This window comes from Phlebotomus papatasi, chromosome 2 (genome assembly GCF_024763615.1).
Source record: "Phlebotomus papatasi isolate M1 chromosome 2, Ppap_2.1, whole genome shotgun sequence".
Classification (NCBI taxonomy): Eukaryota; Metazoa; Arthropoda; class Insecta; order Diptera; family Psychodidae; genus Phlebotomus; species Phlebotomus papatasi.
The window spans coordinates 43472892-43490117 of NC_077223.1; the positions used below are offsets into that span (position 1 = coordinate 43472892).

Genomic DNA, 17226 nt, shown 5'->3' on the forward strand with positions numbered 1-17226 from the left:
TATTTATGTATATTCTGTATATTTACGAAAACTTTCTGAACTCTTTCCTTATTGATCACTCAAATTTTTATCTTTTCAAAAAATTCTGAATCTTGTAAATTGGCCAAATTTTTTACCGCTGTAATTCACGAATATGATTTTACTTATGCATTAATAGAAACAAAAGCGTAACTTTTTACATAACTAAAATAATAAAATAAGATAAATTCATAAAACACCTTTAACTTCCACTTCCCCAACAGTTTTTTTCGAGCACTTTAAACATGGAAAAATTTGCATTTTCCTGTCATTTAAATGTGAATTAATCATTTTCATCTCAAAAATGAATAAGTATAGGGGAAGTGCTTATAATTTTGGACAGTCTGCATATAAGCATCGATATCCTAAGTTTGAAGTGCCATATTTTCAATACTAATTGACTTTTCTTGTTACTCTCTTTTCAGAAGGATTGTTTAGAAACTTGGCAAGCTATTTATCATCTTATTTTTACTAAAATTAGTTTTAATACGTTTAAAAATGAATTGATATGTAGAGGTGAATTTGACTCTTATTTTGGACAACTTGGTTATTAATTTTTACAACTTGTCTGTAAATTTGGACAGATAATCCGCCTCAACAGGATGCCCATTGTTCTTCATTTTATGAACCAATCTTACCAAGTCCTCTTCCTGCTCATGTAAGGGAAACGTGGAATGTCACAAGAAGCCCAGAAACTTTCCATATCGTTCATTAAAGTGAGTTGACTTCGATACTCCAAGTACGTGCAGATTCGCTCATTCCCTGCCCTTTCCGGGAGCCTTTCAAGGCATTTCTCACTGCATCTCTTTCGTAGAGATGATGCTCCTTCATTTCTCCAGGCATTTGTCCAACTTAGTCATCACAAAAGCTAAAACTTCACGAAATTTCGTGAGAAAAACACCTGTCCAAAATAAGGAGTATCACTTCACTGGTGAATGTCTTAGAAAATTTCCCATTTTTCACATGAAAAATCTAATTCACAAGGCAAATCTCACTTCAGGTCAAATGTACAAATCACCATTAACGTGAATCAATACAATATTTAATGAACATTCAATAATATCACTAAAAAAAAAGCGAAGAAACATTGTTAGTACTTCACCACAGCTAAATAAGACTGAAGTAAACACGAAGTTCTGTCATATTTCTCGTAAGCAATTGCTCACACTGAATTTTCAACAAAGCAATTTCAACTCAAATCATATTCAAATTTTAACGTATTTAGTGTTAAAATATTCCAAAAAGAACAAATATTTAGATAGAATTCATTATTCATTAAATATTGGAATAAAAATCCATCATTTTAATCAATTTATTTTTAGTGTCCAATGTTATCCTCAAAGTGTCCAAAATAAGAAACTGGACAAAATTAGAAGCATTTCCCCTATAGCAAAAGTCTTTTAGCATTTTCACTCAAAAATTCCCACACAATATCAGTTTGAACAAATTAGCTAAAATAAAAGCACAAACATCAAGTAATCTCAAAAATGAAGTGGCCTCATGATTTCATAATGTACATTTTTCCCTCTATCTTCTTTCTCCTTTTCTCTTTCTCTCTGTCAAGACTCCAGAAAGTACAGAAAAAAAATTGATAAAAATTTCTAGACAGTAGTGAAAAAAAAATTGTTACTTACTCATAGTCTTCCTCTTCTTTCTTTTTTGGTTGATAATTCTTCACAAGTCGCCTGAAAATGAAAACAATTTTGTTAATTTATCATCTTACATGGTGAATTTCTTTTTTCTCCAGTTACAACCACAACTTCTTGTATTCCGCATTCAGACAAATATACACATTTCACTCTTCAAATATTCATTCATATACACCATCTTTTACATCCACTCTTAATCGCCCAGTGCCATTGTTTAATATTTCAAAATGTATCTCATTACAAGTCGCACGATTTTTAGAACGTGGTGCTTTTCTTTTAGTTAGATCAGATGGAGAAAAAAAGTCGTGCATATTGCATATACAGTAGCAGTAAACAAAGATTAGAACGTCTGAAAGAAAAAAATAGGCTTACTCTACGTAAACTTTGATTACAGTAGAACTCATCTGTATGTTACAGGTGTTAAGGCTAAACAGTTTGAGATATCAACAAGGGGTATTTTATAACCCCCCCATCCCGCCATTAGCAAAAAATCATGGTCTATCACGACGAGTTTCCGATTATTATTAAGATGAAAATCTTTAAGAAATCGGTAGAAATATTTTATTAAATTTGTTTCATTTCAAATTTGTAAATTTTAGTATGTTGGTATCTAAGGAAGATTTGTAGAGAATGACATAAGGAAAATATTTTCAGAACAAACTATCCCCTATCTCCTAATTGTTCCTGCGATTAATAAGACTTTCTTTTAAACTTTTTTTTTTAGACTTTTTTTTCTCTTTTAATAAGACTTCTTTTAAATCCAAGGATATGTTACTTGTGCAGAAATACTCTCCTTGAAAAAAAAATATCTAAGGTCTCTCGAGATCATACACCTCATCCGAGGTACACTGACGATTGCTGGTACATTTCCCTTAATTGACCTTCTACAAATAATATGTCTAGTATATTATGAAAGCAAATTAGCGTTATTTTGGAAATAAGAACCCCCTCAAGTTTGCTCACAAACCGAATTTTCAATGACAGAATTACACCTTTATAAACTGATCTAGGTTTATCATTAGCTTTTCCACTCTATAATTTTTCGGCCCCTATTTTGTGGGCACAATACTTTTAATATGTCCCTATTAGAGCGCCCTTATATTTTAACGCTTTAAGATTTCATCTTCTAAATATGCGCCCCTATTTTTTGGCGATCTAATTTAAATGTTCTAATTTTTAAATATTCCTAAATTCTTACGCCACTATTTTTTCTTACTAATTGTTTAGCGTCTAGAAGAGCTCTAATTTTATAAGTGCTTATTTTTAAAGCACCTTCACTTTATAATACTTTAATTTTTTAGTGTCTCTAAGTTTTTGGTTGCCTTATGGCGCCCCTAATTTTTACGGCGCCCGGGGCGATCGCCCCTTTCGCCCCCGCCATGGTACGCTTATGATTAGCACCAAATATACTGCATTTTTTTTTTGGATCTCCTTAAATGCTTTATCTAGAGATCAACATTGAAAGCTTTTATTACTCATCTTTTGCATGAATTACTGTCGTAGAAAAATGAAGTATTTTCACGAGAAATTTAATTTCAACAAATATCTTCATAAATATTTTGTCTAAGGAATCAAGATAAAATTAAAAATTAAGAGGTCTTAATCTTGAATATATTATAATAAAATAAAATCTGTAGGCTTTTTTTATAAGTAGTGAGATTATTATTTCTCGATTTTTTTTTAAATTCAAATAGAATATTTATTACCCAACTTATAAAAAAAAATATTTTGAATGCAAAACTTCTCTTTGAATGCTGTTAACGTGCCTCTACGACAGTAGTTGATGAAAGCGACGATATATAATTTCTAGCTCTTACAAATATGCATATAAATTTCCATCCCGCGTCTTATGGCTTCTACACACTAAGGAATTTTATGTCCAAGTTCATATTGAAGCTAGTTCCTTAAGCTTTTGCTGGAAAAGCTAGCAAAGATTGACATAAATTTCTTTAGTGTGGGGAGAGCATTAGAGATTCAAATACTCAGTTAGAAAAAAAACCAAAGAGTAGAAACAACTCTACGGCTGAGTTAACTCGATTAATAACGATGTAACAATTACTCTTTTTTTATGTAACATTTCATCTAGACTGAAGTATACGCTATAAAATTAAATGTTCTCATTTAAGAATATACTTCAGTCGAGGTACAATATTCGTCAGCCGAATAAATCGTCATATCGAATGAATATCAAACATAATTATGCTTAGAATTTCTTATAAAAAGCGCGTGAACCATATACCAATGTCTCTCAATTGAGGACGTCGATATAAAAAAATAATAATATTATTAATAAAAATTAAAAAATAATAATATTAATAAAAATTTTAAAAATTAATAATAATAAAAATTAAAAAATAAGCAATCTAAAAAAGCCAATAAATTAAAGAATAAAAATTTAGAAAATTAATAAAAGAAGTTAAACGAAATAATAAATTGTTTAATTTTTCGATTTGAGTTGTTATAAAAAAGACCAATTTGACTACATACAATTCTACAAGCAACTCATGATTCATGTAAATTTTAGAACAAAAAGAGAAAGATTTATTCTGAACACAGTTCTTCTAGAATATTATAACGAAATAGAAGTTAAAAAAATGACTTTAAAAGAATAATCGGATTTAATAACGAAAGAGTTAATTTTACATTGATTCGAATACGTTTTACTCCTATTTTTCTACACAGAAAAAAATATTTTGTAAAATTGTTCGTACATGTTTGTGAATTCCTACGTAGAACTTACGAAATGCTGTTAAATCTTATAACTCACCAAAACGTTCGTAAAAGTTTGTACTTTTTTTCAGATACTTTGTTCGGGAGATCTACACTTGATGAGCATTTTTTGTTCTTTTACAAAATTTGTTTTGTACATTGTTTATTTGGCAAAACTTTACGAACTAATGACAAAATTTTATAATAACTTTTTTGTGTTAACGAACATTTACGAACTAATGTTTGTTAAAAAAGAAATAATACTCGTCAAGTGATAATGTTCCGAACAATGTCTGTGAAATATTTCGAACTTTTACAAACCTTTTAGTGCGTTATACGATTTACAATCATTTTGAAAGTCCTCAGTAGGAATTCACAAATATTTACGAACAATATTATGAAATATATTTTTCCTATGTAAATTATTAACATAATCTTTAAGATCTACTAACATTTAAAAAACAGCTTAATATTATTTTCACCTTCCGGTCATTTACCAAATTATGACCAACTTATGACTTATTTGAAATAAATTAAATTAATTTAGTGTTATTTATTGTAATAATATAAATAATATAATTAAATAGATTATACCGTTTAAATAATACTAATTTCGCCTCTATTTTTACAAAAGGGAAAAGTGTCTTGGGTAAAAGGGAAATGGTATGTTGTACGAAATAATCGGTTATGATCATAGCTAAATTTTTGATTATAATAAAACAGTCATAAAAGTGAAAAAAAACGGTAGTCAGTTTTTTCGTTACTCTCGTGATTTTTACGAATGTGGCTTTGAAGGAATATTCTACAAGTCGGTTAAATGAGCACTAAAGGCCTCTACACACAAGGGAAATTTATGTCCATTTTTGACATCATTGAAGAAATTATGACAGATGTTCCTACAAAAGCGTAAACATTTTTCTTCAATTTCTCAAATATTGACAAAAACTTCTTGTAGTGTGTAGCGTCCATAACAGGAGCTTCATCATCTCCCACCCCTTTTAATACCTTTGAAAATAATGTTTTGATAATATCTTGAAACTTAATAAAATATTTAGAATTAATGAAATAAAAAAAAGTAATTAAAATAAATGAATACCAACATTTAGCATAAATTCCGAGTAATTAATCAATTACTGAAAATAAATAATAAAATTTTCTAGAGTTTTCTCTTTTGTTTCTTACAAAATCCCAATGAAAGTTGCTCATTATTCTTTTGACTGTTTCATTACCATTAAAAAGAAGACTTTAAATTAAACATAAATTACTGAATAACAACCGCTACAAAAACGTTTAGAATCATACATCAAGTGCTGTGAAAATAAAATTGTTTCTACCACTTTCAGTGTAATAAAATTTTGTTCTAAATAAAAAAAAGGTAAACATTACCTCAATTTTGATGCATATTCCAATTCAATGGCACATCTGTCTCGTACGAAGTTGCCGTATTTGTCCAGGAAATCGATTCCTTTTTGCGTATGCAAGGCTAAGTTGTCATACTGATCCTGCAAGAAATAATAGTAAATCTTTTTAATAAATATCCATTTCTCATTTTTTTTTTTTTTGAAAATTTGTTTGTTGATGAGGAAAAATTCCATTCTTACAGTTATATCGTGCTTTCTTGCTTTAATTTTATAATCAGTGAATGAGGAGAGATTAAAAAGAAATCAGTTTCCATGTCATTTGGATATTTTCGCATGCCGACAATGTTTATCGCCCATGCGTATTGACTCGTGGATGAGTCATTGAATTTATAGGGAAAAATCTTATGTAGCATTTTGTAGCACGTTCCAATGTATATATTCATTTTCCAATATATTCCAGGATACAAAATTAAATCATTCACTTGCCCTCTTTCTCCTCCTCCTCCTCTTTCTCCTCAACCCAAACATATTATGTCTTTATCTTGCAGTCAAATAGTGCGATTAATATCCATTCTCGCCTCACAATTTCAATTCATTCTTATACACATTTTCCTCTCCTCTTACACTCTCTCCTTCTCCTCCTTCCCCTGTCTATATTATTTCTCTCCCAGTGCAGAACGGAAGAAATCATTTTGTGCAGAAATGCAATTCTCAGCCGTTCAGCAACAGTTAAGAACAATACAAGAAAATACGCTGACTCTTAATTATTTAGAAAAGGAGGGAAAAACACCTCTTTTCTTTTATTTTGTGCTGATTGAACTTCATCAATTCTATGCATTTTGCCATAAGTATATGGCAAATAGGGGAAAAATACAGTATTTGTTATTTATTTTGTTAATGGTACTGGAACACGCAGCAATAAACATTTGGGCCATCCACCTACTTTCATCGAAAACAGCGAATTTGTATCTTTTTTTTTTTATTATTTCTTTCTACCATCTATCTATCGTCTCACTTCACTCTTTTTCTGCACACACTTTACAAAAAAAAATTATAAAGGCGTCTCTTATACGTCTAAAGAAATACAGGGTGGAATGATTGAAGTGCAAACATTGTCATCATGCAGAGCAGAAAGCTCAAGTAAATAAAAAAATATTGTCATATTTGAAATGTAATTTTCAAAAGATATAAATAAAATTTGATTTAGGGTAAAGGCTCATAATTTTGTCCAATTCCTTATTTTGGACACTTTGAGGATAAAATTGGACACTAAAAATAAATTCATTAAAATTATGAATTTTTATTCCAATATTTGATGAATAATGAATTCTATCTAAATATTTGTTCTTTTTGGAAGATTTTAACACTAAATACGTTAAATTTTGAATATGATTTGAGTTGAAATTGCTTTGTTGAAAATTCAGTGTGAGCAATTGCTTACGAGAAATATGACAGAACTTCGTGTTTACTTCAGTCTTATTTAGCTGTGGTGAAGTACTAACAATGTTTCTTCGCTTTTTTTTTAGTGATATTATTGAATGTTCATTAAATATTGTATTGATTCACGTTAATGGTGATTTGTACATTTGACCTGAAGTGAGATTTGCCTTGTGAATTAGATTTTTCATGTGAAAAATGGGAAATTTTCTAAGACATTCACCAGTGAAGTGATACTCCTTATTTTGGACAGGTGTTTTTCTCACGAAATTTCGTGAAGTTTTAGTTTTTGTGATGACTGGGTTGGACAAATGCCAGGAGAAACAAAGGAGTATCATCTCTACGAAAGAGGTGTAGCGAGAAATGCCTTGAAATGCTCCCGGAAAGGCCAAGGAATGAGCGAATCCGCACGTACTTGGAATACCGAAGTCAACTCACTTTAATGAATGATATGGAAAGTTTCTGGGCTTTTTGTGACATTCTACGTTTCCCTCACATGAACAAGAAGAGAACTTGGTAAGATTGGTTCTTGAAATGGAGAACAATGGGCATCCTGTTGAGGCGGATTGGCTGTCCAAATTTACAGCCAAGTTGTCCCAAATTAATAACCAAGTTGTCCAAAATAAGAGTCAAATTCACCTCTATATATCAATTCATTTTTAAACATATTGAAACTAATTTTAGTAAAAACAAAGACTATAAACCCTTGCCAAGTTTCCAAACAACCCTTCTGAAAAGAATTTAACAAAAAAAGTCAATTAGTATTGAAAATATCGCACTTCAAACTTGGAACATTGATGCTTATAAGCAGACTGGACAAAATTATGAGCCTTTACCCTAATTGAAATATTCGAGTGGCAAAAGCCACATTGTCAATAAAAATTTTGTTATAATGCCTCCGGCACATCTTTTAGATCAGAAAAATTTCATAAAATTAAAATTCACACCCCTTTCTTTCTCACACGCTTTGCATATGTCGATTTCATTTTTTCGCATTCCAAATTCGATTAAGCTAAATTGAATTTGAAATGATCTTTAAAAGAAGAAGAAAAGTGCGATAGAATGAGAGACATAGACAAAGCATATTGAGAAAGAAAGGGATTCTAATTTCGACTTCATGGAATTTTCCTGATCTAAATGGTGTGTCGGAGTCATAATAAATTAGTTTAGAAATATAATAAATTTTCCTCCATAATTGCTCCGGCACACCTTTTAGTTCAGGAAAATTTCATAAAGTCAAAATACACGTCCTTTTCTTATGCAAATATTTAATGGGATAGACTTATGCAAATATTTTGACATAGAAAGGTACGTGATTTTTTACTTCATGAAATTATACCGAACTGAAAGGTGTGGTGAAGGCATAAAAAACGGTGGCAGCCAAAATCCCGAAAAGACCAAAAAATAAAAAACCTAAATCTGCTCAAAAAGTCTGATTTATATAAGTATGCTTTCGGAATAGATTTTTGGTCAGGGAAATTTCATAAAATCAAAATTCACATTCATTTCTCTCTCAAATATTTTTTATGTCTGTACTGTACATATTATTCGCTTGATTGAAATTCGATTGAACTAAATTGAATTTGTTGTGATTTTCAACAGAAGAAGAAGAGTGTGATAGAGTAGGATAGACACATCCAAAACTTTTGAGAAATATTGGATGTGAATTTTGATTTCATGAAATTTTGCTAATTCAAAGTATGCAGCAGAAGCTAGCATTTGCGGTGGTTGCAGGAAAACTAAAACTTTTTGATTCCCCTTTTGACAAAATTTGCAGAATATTTTCACTTCTTTTAAAGTTCTTAAATGAGTATTGCTCAATCTTTACATTTCGCTGACTATAAACTCATCCTAGGGGTCCGTGGCGCAATTGGTAAGAGCCTTCGGCTTTTGGGTGGTGTAACCCCGAACCGATTCGACTGTCACAGTTGTGAGTTCGAGTCCCGCCCAGTGCAAATGATTGAAACGTGTTAAAGGGACATATTTCTCATACACTGTAAACTGAATAAATTGTGTATTGAACTTTGTGCAAAATGACAATAGGAGCCCGGTACATTAAAATATTTTTGTAAAAAATCTCCCTAATGCAGTATATTTATAAATAAAAAATGTTGGAAAATATCAGTCATTCATAAAACTCTTTCCAAAAAATTTAAATTACTATGTTAATATTATTGAGGTAGGGTCGGAGGAACGTCTGTTAGACAAGGAACATCTATTGACACTTTTGTCAAAATCTTGAAAATTATTTAATGTATCTAGTAAAATATAAGTAATATAACATTTTTTCTGTAACCTTTTCCTATAAACAGAGATGTTCAAATTTCATATCCCAAATGGTACAGGGTAGGGTGTCAATAGGTGCTGACACGAGTTCTTAAAGTGTCAATAGACGTTCCTTTCACCTTATATTCCGTCATTCGGATTTTCTATATTTTCCAGATGCGATCGGTTGACGTAAGACGGCGGGAGCTGTGTGGTGAGCACAAGGTACAGTATGAGTGCTTGAAATTTTAAAATTGATCTATGTATAAGTTTTGCACTTCAATCATCAAATTCTGTTCTAAACCTTCTTATAATATCTATAGCAATATGTAAAAATATAATTCTCAACCACTCAGTCGCAGAATTATCACGTTTATTTTGATATGAAAAAACCAACATTTTTTCAAGTATATGTTCTTAAAAATAGTTGCAGAAATTAGCACAAAGAAGAGTATCACGCACGCAAAGAAAATAACCACACACAAGTGTATCGTGGAGGAAGAAAAGAATCACGAAAATATCATAAATTCAAGTGTTTTATTTTTATTTTTTTTATTTATTTTTTTGGTTAGAAATGACCATCTAAAATTATATTGAATCAGTGCCAAAATTCTTCACCCAAGTTAAAATCTCTTCACGCAAGAATTTTAATCAATTCACTCCTGATACTCTTATACCCATTAATTCGAGAGTTTTGTGTACAGAAAAGATTTTCTTATTCATTCTCAAGTGATTAATAAAGTATACTATTCAGGATGAAATGAAAAAAAATCTATTTTGGATGTGAATAACTCTTGAAAAAATCTTTGTTCGGAAGTTTGAGAAAAATTCCCATAGAAATGTTTAACTTTTGCTTTTTGAGACAGAGAAAATGACACACAAGGCTTAATTTAATGTAGGCTTTCCTCTCTCTTTCTCATTCGTCCATTTGTGACGCAAACAACCCATTTTTAGCCATATCTTCTATTAGTGTTTATTTTAAAGCAAAAGGTGCAATTTTTCCCTTGATTGATAACAAAGAGAAATTTCCTTATCGCAAAGCAAACACTAGAGCAAATGCTCCAGGAAAATTCCCTCCCAATCAAACAAATAATGCATTTTGCAGAGAAAACAAATCATTACCAAAAAAAGGGAAAAATGTGAAAAAGGCATATTAATAATATTAAAAGAAGAGCATAGGTGCATTCCTCAATAAATAGTCATCGTATTGAGTCAAATAATACAAAATGTGATATGAAATCTGTGACTATACGTGTTATTTCTCTGTAAACATGCGATAAATATTCGTTCGACAGCACCGTCAACATTTTCTGTGTCATCATTTGGTCACTTTCAGGTGAATTCACTTGATGAAATCTTATCAAAAAAGACGCGGCTACAAGGCATTACGCAAAAACTGACAAGAATTCCAATGTCAAAATTTCCCCAAAAAATTATCACGCAAAAACTAGTAGAAATAGAAGTAATACACTTTGTATGAGAAATCAGAGATAACGCACTTGTATTTGTTTGACTAACAACATCTCAATGATAATACAAGAGATGAAGACATGAGAATAAACTGCCTTAGGCTTTTTTGCACAAATGTTTATAAACACGACGTCATTTTACAACAAGAATCCTTATGAACAAAGCACCATGATACTATAATAGAGATGACAAATATAACAATAACAGGCTGGAGAATATTGATCAATTTAAGAGTTGATAAAAGGTTTTATTACCCGACAGAATTACGATGCTTTCACAATCAATTACTTTTCTATTTTGATTACATTCATTCCAGCAAGATGTTTCAGATACAAAACAGTTTATTCTTCAAATAAAATATTATTTTAAGTGTTTTATTTCAAAAGCAAGCAAAATAAATTAAAAATAAATTGATATTGTAAATTCACTAGAAGGTAATGGTCAATGAACATTTGTTTTTGCTTGAAAACATGTTTTTCAAATTTGTATGAGTGTGAGTGAGACAGCGAGATGGATTTTCTTTAAATGTCAAACCTATGCTTATGCTTCTTACATATCTTTACTATGTGTTATCACACTTTCACATTAAAATTTTAATATGATTCACATTAATTGTCGCTGGTGAGAGTTCAAATGTGTAATTTGTGTGTTTGAATCATTTTATATTCAAAATTTGATCTATTTGTTGATAAAAAGGTAGACTTGGCCCGCAAAATTTGGTATAAATTGATTTATAACATTAATGTGAAAAATTAATGCGATTTTCTCTTTAATTTTTTAATGTGAAAAATATTTATGCTTTAGGTAAATTTAAACTTATTTTTGCAGGCCAAGTCCTCTTCTTTATCAATAAATAGAAAAACCCCAAATATTAAGTGACTGAAAGACACAAATAACATATTTGGAGGCTCACAAGCGACAATTAATGTGAATCACATTAAAATTTTAATGTGCAAGTGTGATAACGCCGTTACGCCGGTGGTGTTGTGAATTTTATTTTCCACTGAGATTAAATTAAAATAATTTTGATTGAGCGTTTAGCAGAAAATAAAACCGAAACTAGAAGTAATTGTCCTGATGCTTACTCGTACAAGTTTGAAAAAATTCTAAAAGACAGAAATAAGCCTACATAATTTTATGATATGAGAATATGTTCACCCAACATGAGAGTTTTGTAACTTGGAATGCGTGCACAAAAAATCGTATTACTAATATCAAAATGAATAAACTAAACTCATGACTACATCGCCGTCTTAACGTTTATTTCAACCTCTGTAACAAAACGATGGAAATGTTTCTTTATTGTGTGTAATTTTTTGAACAGTTGTTATTACAATCGCACTAAGAAGAAGTCGGACCGAAATTAAGAGAAGACGAAAACCTTTCTTAAAAATTTTAGGAATATAACATCAGTGGTTTTGTTTAATATCGTAAAGAAAAACTACAAAAAAATGTATGAATTCAAAACTTTGGCAACGTCCTTTAATGCATACATTAGTAATAGTAATAGCCCAAAATAGTAAACATTTAGTAAGGATTCTTCTTAAAAGTTTTGTTCTGTTTTGAATAGTTTTACGATATATTGACAGCATGATTATGTCCAATGATGGACACATATCAAATAAAATCAACTTGGCATACATATTATTTTGCCCTCTGCTCTTCGTAAGCTTTCTTTTAAGTCTATTTTTTAAGGTTGGTCTTCATCGATCGGATCTACTATGTCCGATAGGTGAAGCTTGTTAAGCCCATTCGTAAGCACCAGAATAAAAGAAAAGCTTACGAACAACAGAACAAGAGTGAAAAGTCACCCGCATCTACGGTAATTGTAATTATCATTGAAATGGACCGATTCTTTTCGCCGAAGTGGCATAAGCATGAGAATCGAACCTATGCTACTTACGTCACAAGGTTTATGCTTTTATTGAAACCCCTGAATGATCGAAATTCAACCCTAATTGTAACGGTTATTCTTCTCTAAGATTTATTTCGATCGCGATCAATTGGTAAACAAATGTTTACAAAACGAAACTAATTTTGCTGTATGGTCAAAGAAGAATAACTTTTATTTTGTAAACATATTTGAGATATATCTGTGGGATTGAAATTAAGATCTAGTCTTCTCTGTACGGCAGAGGTGTGCAAGAACCGTTGAAACCGAATAAACATCAAAATAAGTTTGTTCTGGTAGCGTTTTGATCATTGACGAACGAACAAGTTTCATTTGACGTTTGTTCGGTTTCAAACGGTTCTTGCATACCTCTGCTGTATGGTCTCAAGTTCGAGACTCAGCAACCGCAGAATTTCATCTCCTATTAATTTTGAATTAATTTAAGATAAGATTTTGCCAGGGGTCAGTTCTCCATTTCTGATTACCGATGTATCTAGGCCACGAATTGGGCTGCTTATGCTTCCCCACTCCTTTTCTCTTTTATCTTTTATCCCCCGATATGGATAGCCGCTCTATATCACAGCTCTGTATACACCCCGAGCCGCTACTATATATCACAACAGTCCATCTCGGTGTGTGTTTGGATCAGTGACTGTGAATATTTGTATCGACTGAAGTACCACTTTCACGTCGAAACTCGTTCTCGTACCAGCCTCTATTTTTTAGAGGCATTGTACAAATGAGCAGTAAAAAGTTAAAATTGAGCAGTAACAAAAAAAATTGAAACAATGATATTATCGTCCAAATTTTGGCAAAGGGAAATTAAAAGGCTTTTCATTCTATATGCAATAATTTTAAATGTTAAATATGTAAATTAGGCTCATTTTTGTAAAGTTTTTTACTGACCATAAATAGATATTTTACTGCTCATTTTTAATTCTTTACTGCCCATTTTGATTTCTTTTACTGCTCGTTTGTTTTTTGTCTTTTTTTAGTCGATTCACTTTTTTGCTAATGTGCACCATTATTGGTATTACTATTCATTCATTCACTGGACGACTTTAAGGCATAAGAAATATTTTCCTGCTGCTGCTCAGCTTTGAACCCGAGATTTCATAGTTATGGAGAAGCTACTCTATCCACTGATCTTCTGATGCTCGAATTAGTCCAATGAATGAATAAAAAGTAATGCCAATGCATTAACAAAGAATGACAGTCTAAAAACGAAAGTCTATTACAAAAACAGAGTTTCGGCATGAAAAAGTCTATCGATATACAAATACACATTCACTGCAACTGGTCCAAACAAAGCTAGTCTGCCGTGATATAGTAATGGAATTGTGTGTTTCCAATTAGCACAGAGAAGCCGATATGTAGAGTAGCAGAACCGCCTTGGGGAATAAGATAGAGTGGAGGAATGGGGAGTGCAGAATAGGCCTAAATATGTAGCCTGAATCGCCTGAATCTTAAAGTTAGTCATCTCGTTCAGTCTTATAGACAATCTCAAAAACATCAAACATCAAAACAAAAGTTATTATGAGTTACACATTGTGATTGCTTTTTAAATCCTAAATCGGTCTGCGAACTAGAGGTTTAGCCCAGTTCCCGTAGGTTTCAAAATCCTAAATTAGAACTAACTTTTTTGGTTCTTCAAAATCTAATAGATCGTTTGCCCTTAAAAGTCCAATCCTAAGTTAAATTTTTTCGAAAAAACTTGACTTCTTAAAAATTATAGCACCTAAGCCTTATGTGATGGACAGGCTTACACTTTAAGCCCTTAAGGACGATTGGAATACAGGTGCCTTATAAAGAAAATAATTTTTCCTGACTACCTAAAGTTATTTTTTCTTATGTCTGTACATAATTGTAAAGTAGAAGGTTGAAGGAATCTAGAATATTTTTGCAAGTTTCTAGCTATTTGCTATGTATTAAATATTTAAGCTTAAAAATGGCGAATTTTTAAATTCTCAAATTCATAATTGATTTTACTTATTTTTTATACTTCTAATTTTTTTAAGCAAATCCCTTTTGGCAATAAAAACTACAATATTCATACGTAATATTTTTCATTAATGCGAAAAATATTATTCATTGGTATTGTCAGAAAAATTAGTTAAATTTTTAGGCTATTTTTGTCCCTATCGTTCATAGAAGCACAAAATACACCAAATCAGACGTTGGACTTTCCAAGGTTAGATATAAGACTTATCATTGATTATGTTTCTCAGTTTAATTTTTATTGTTGATTTTTAGTCCGTATAAAGTGTCTCGTCGATAAAGGGTTAAGCCGAGAGACGAGTTCACCTTTAAGTCGTCTCTCGACTTAAGTCGTAAGTCTGTCTAAAGCAAGACATTAGGTCTAAATCTCGTGTAACGCCTAAACTATTACTTTTCAAACTCGTATTCAGTGAGAGAGAATGAAATCTGGTTCTAGTCATCTTGCTCACTCTTATAGGCAGTTTCGAAAACATGTTTACATAATAAAAACTGTTGAGGGTAATGTCAAAATTCTTCCCTAAACTTGAGCATGACATTATAATGTACATATAATAAACTTACTTTGTTCTATTAATATGCGTTTAACTATTCAGCGAGAATAAATTAAACCTTAGTACTAGTTGTTTCCCACTCAAGTAAACAGATTAGGAAACATGTTTACAAAAGGAAGTGTGTACGTCATTAACCTCAGCTATGTTCATGTCGTCTGGTTTGCAACCAATCACAGCTCAGTTTAGTGACACGATGAAGTAATTGAACTAAACTTTTCGACCAATAGCAAACTGTTATTTTAAGGATTGTGTATCACTTGACCACTTCTAAAGTTTATTATTATTAAATTCGACAGAAACATTCCCTTATTGAAAAAATGTTTTACTTTATCTGTATTCGAAAGAGGAATCATTGGAAAATTATGTTTTGTTTTTGTTTCTAAGCATAATGTAAACAAAAAATCATATTTAAAGCTGTTTCCCAAACAATGCAAATATTTTAAAATTCCGTAGTTTTTTTTATTGTAATGCGTAAAACCACAGGCCAGTTTTTTTTTGTAGTCAGCTCTTTCGTATTAATTTTTAAATAAATATTTGCAAGTCTAACACTACATAATACAGTGATCTGCACCAGACAGTGCACATACTAATCATTCAGAAAGCAAAGATTCTGATGCAAACAACGAGTGGATTCCCCTTTTCAAGAGTTGCAATATAAGAACTTCAGTTAATGGTTAATGCTTCAACAACTCCACTGATTGGGGCGCAGTGAAGAAAACATTGCACTTTGAGAATGCAGAAAGAAGGTTCTTTCTGACCATGAACACTTGAGTTTTCCTGTCCGCGTTGGAGGCTCCGACCTTCCTCCAGAATTCCACAAACCCACAACTATATCCCACCCAGACACCTGCCATTATTTTGATGAATGACAGAATGCACCAGCAAGGTAATTATGTTAATTGGAGTTTTTCTTTTGGAGGATGGGGATGATGTCGCGTGAGATTGAATTCCGAAGGGTTGTTTGGGATGAAGTTGGTCGCGAGTCGGGGGTGTTGCAAATTGCCGAGAAGTCGGTCACATTTTGGCTATATGGACCTGATTGAGTCTGACAGCCAAAAACATAAAAAGAAGAGAGAGAGAGGTCACATTGAGTCAGCATGTAGGATGAGGAAGAGGTGAATGAGTCATCGGGTTGAGGGAGTTCCGGGGCCTCGAGGGAGACCGGAAATGGATGATAAGAGGTTGGAGATGAGTGGTAATTGTTTTAAAGAGGAATTTGCCGTCTTATTGTGAGTGTCTGAAGCACCTGACGTCGCTGGCAAATGCCTCAGTCAGAGACTTCCCCCTTCTTTCTGGGCACTGCACTGCCACTGTATTTGTGGCCTCACACACAGTCGACGAGAAATTCTGGTTTTCTCGCAGCTCCTGCCTCTCCAACGTCTTCTTGAGCAGGTAAGAAAGACAGGTTTTTTTTTTCTCTTCGAACACTGCGGAATTCCTCAGCAAATCCCTCTCTTCCAGAGCCATTCTGACTCTTCCACTCAACACCAAATCATCCATGCACACCAAACACACCACTTAGTCACTGACTGTGGTTGGGAGAGCGCCCCAAAACCACGGAAATTCCCCATGAAAAGTGTCACGCAGAAAAAAATGGACAATCTTGGGCGACTCCCCAAGACGTCTCACAATTTTCTTTTCCATTTTTCACTTACCCACAGCTCAGTACCCCAACTCATTGTATTATCAGACTGTTCTTCACTCCACACAGATAATTTTCAGCACATTTGATGCCACTTTAGCCAGCGGAAACACAGGAAATTTTGCCACTTTCTGTCCCATAAACAAAATTCACAAAATTCACTCACTCCAACTTGCACTCATTTCGACGACTAAAACGCAAATATGGCTGCTAGTTTGGTGGAAAAATGTAACCA

The 17226-nt window shown here is 32.1% G+C and overlaps 1 protein-coding gene across 4 annotated transcripts in view; it reads right to left on the reverse strand.

Moving 5' to 3' along the window:
* Positions 1-17203, reverse strand: part of LOC129801200 (formin-binding protein 1) — a 55266-nt gene extending 38063 nt beyond the window's left edge. For 3 of the 4 annotated variants that reach the window (XM_055846007.1, XM_055846006.1, XM_055846005.1), the window contains exons 1-3: positions 17005-17200; positions 5763-5878; positions 1653-1703 (exon numbers count right to left, since the gene is read on the reverse strand). In XM_055846007.1, the coding sequence (XP_055701982.1) occupies positions 1653-1703; positions 5763-5878; positions 17005-17028 (191 nt within the window). In that variant the 5' untranslated portion in view covers positions 17029-17200. Of the gene's footprint in view, positions 1-1652; positions 1704-5762; positions 5879-17004 lie in introns of all 4 variants that reach the window. The other variant, XM_055846004.1, reaches the window with a different exon arrangement.
* Between the last annotated feature and the right edge of the window lie 23 nt (positions 17204-17226).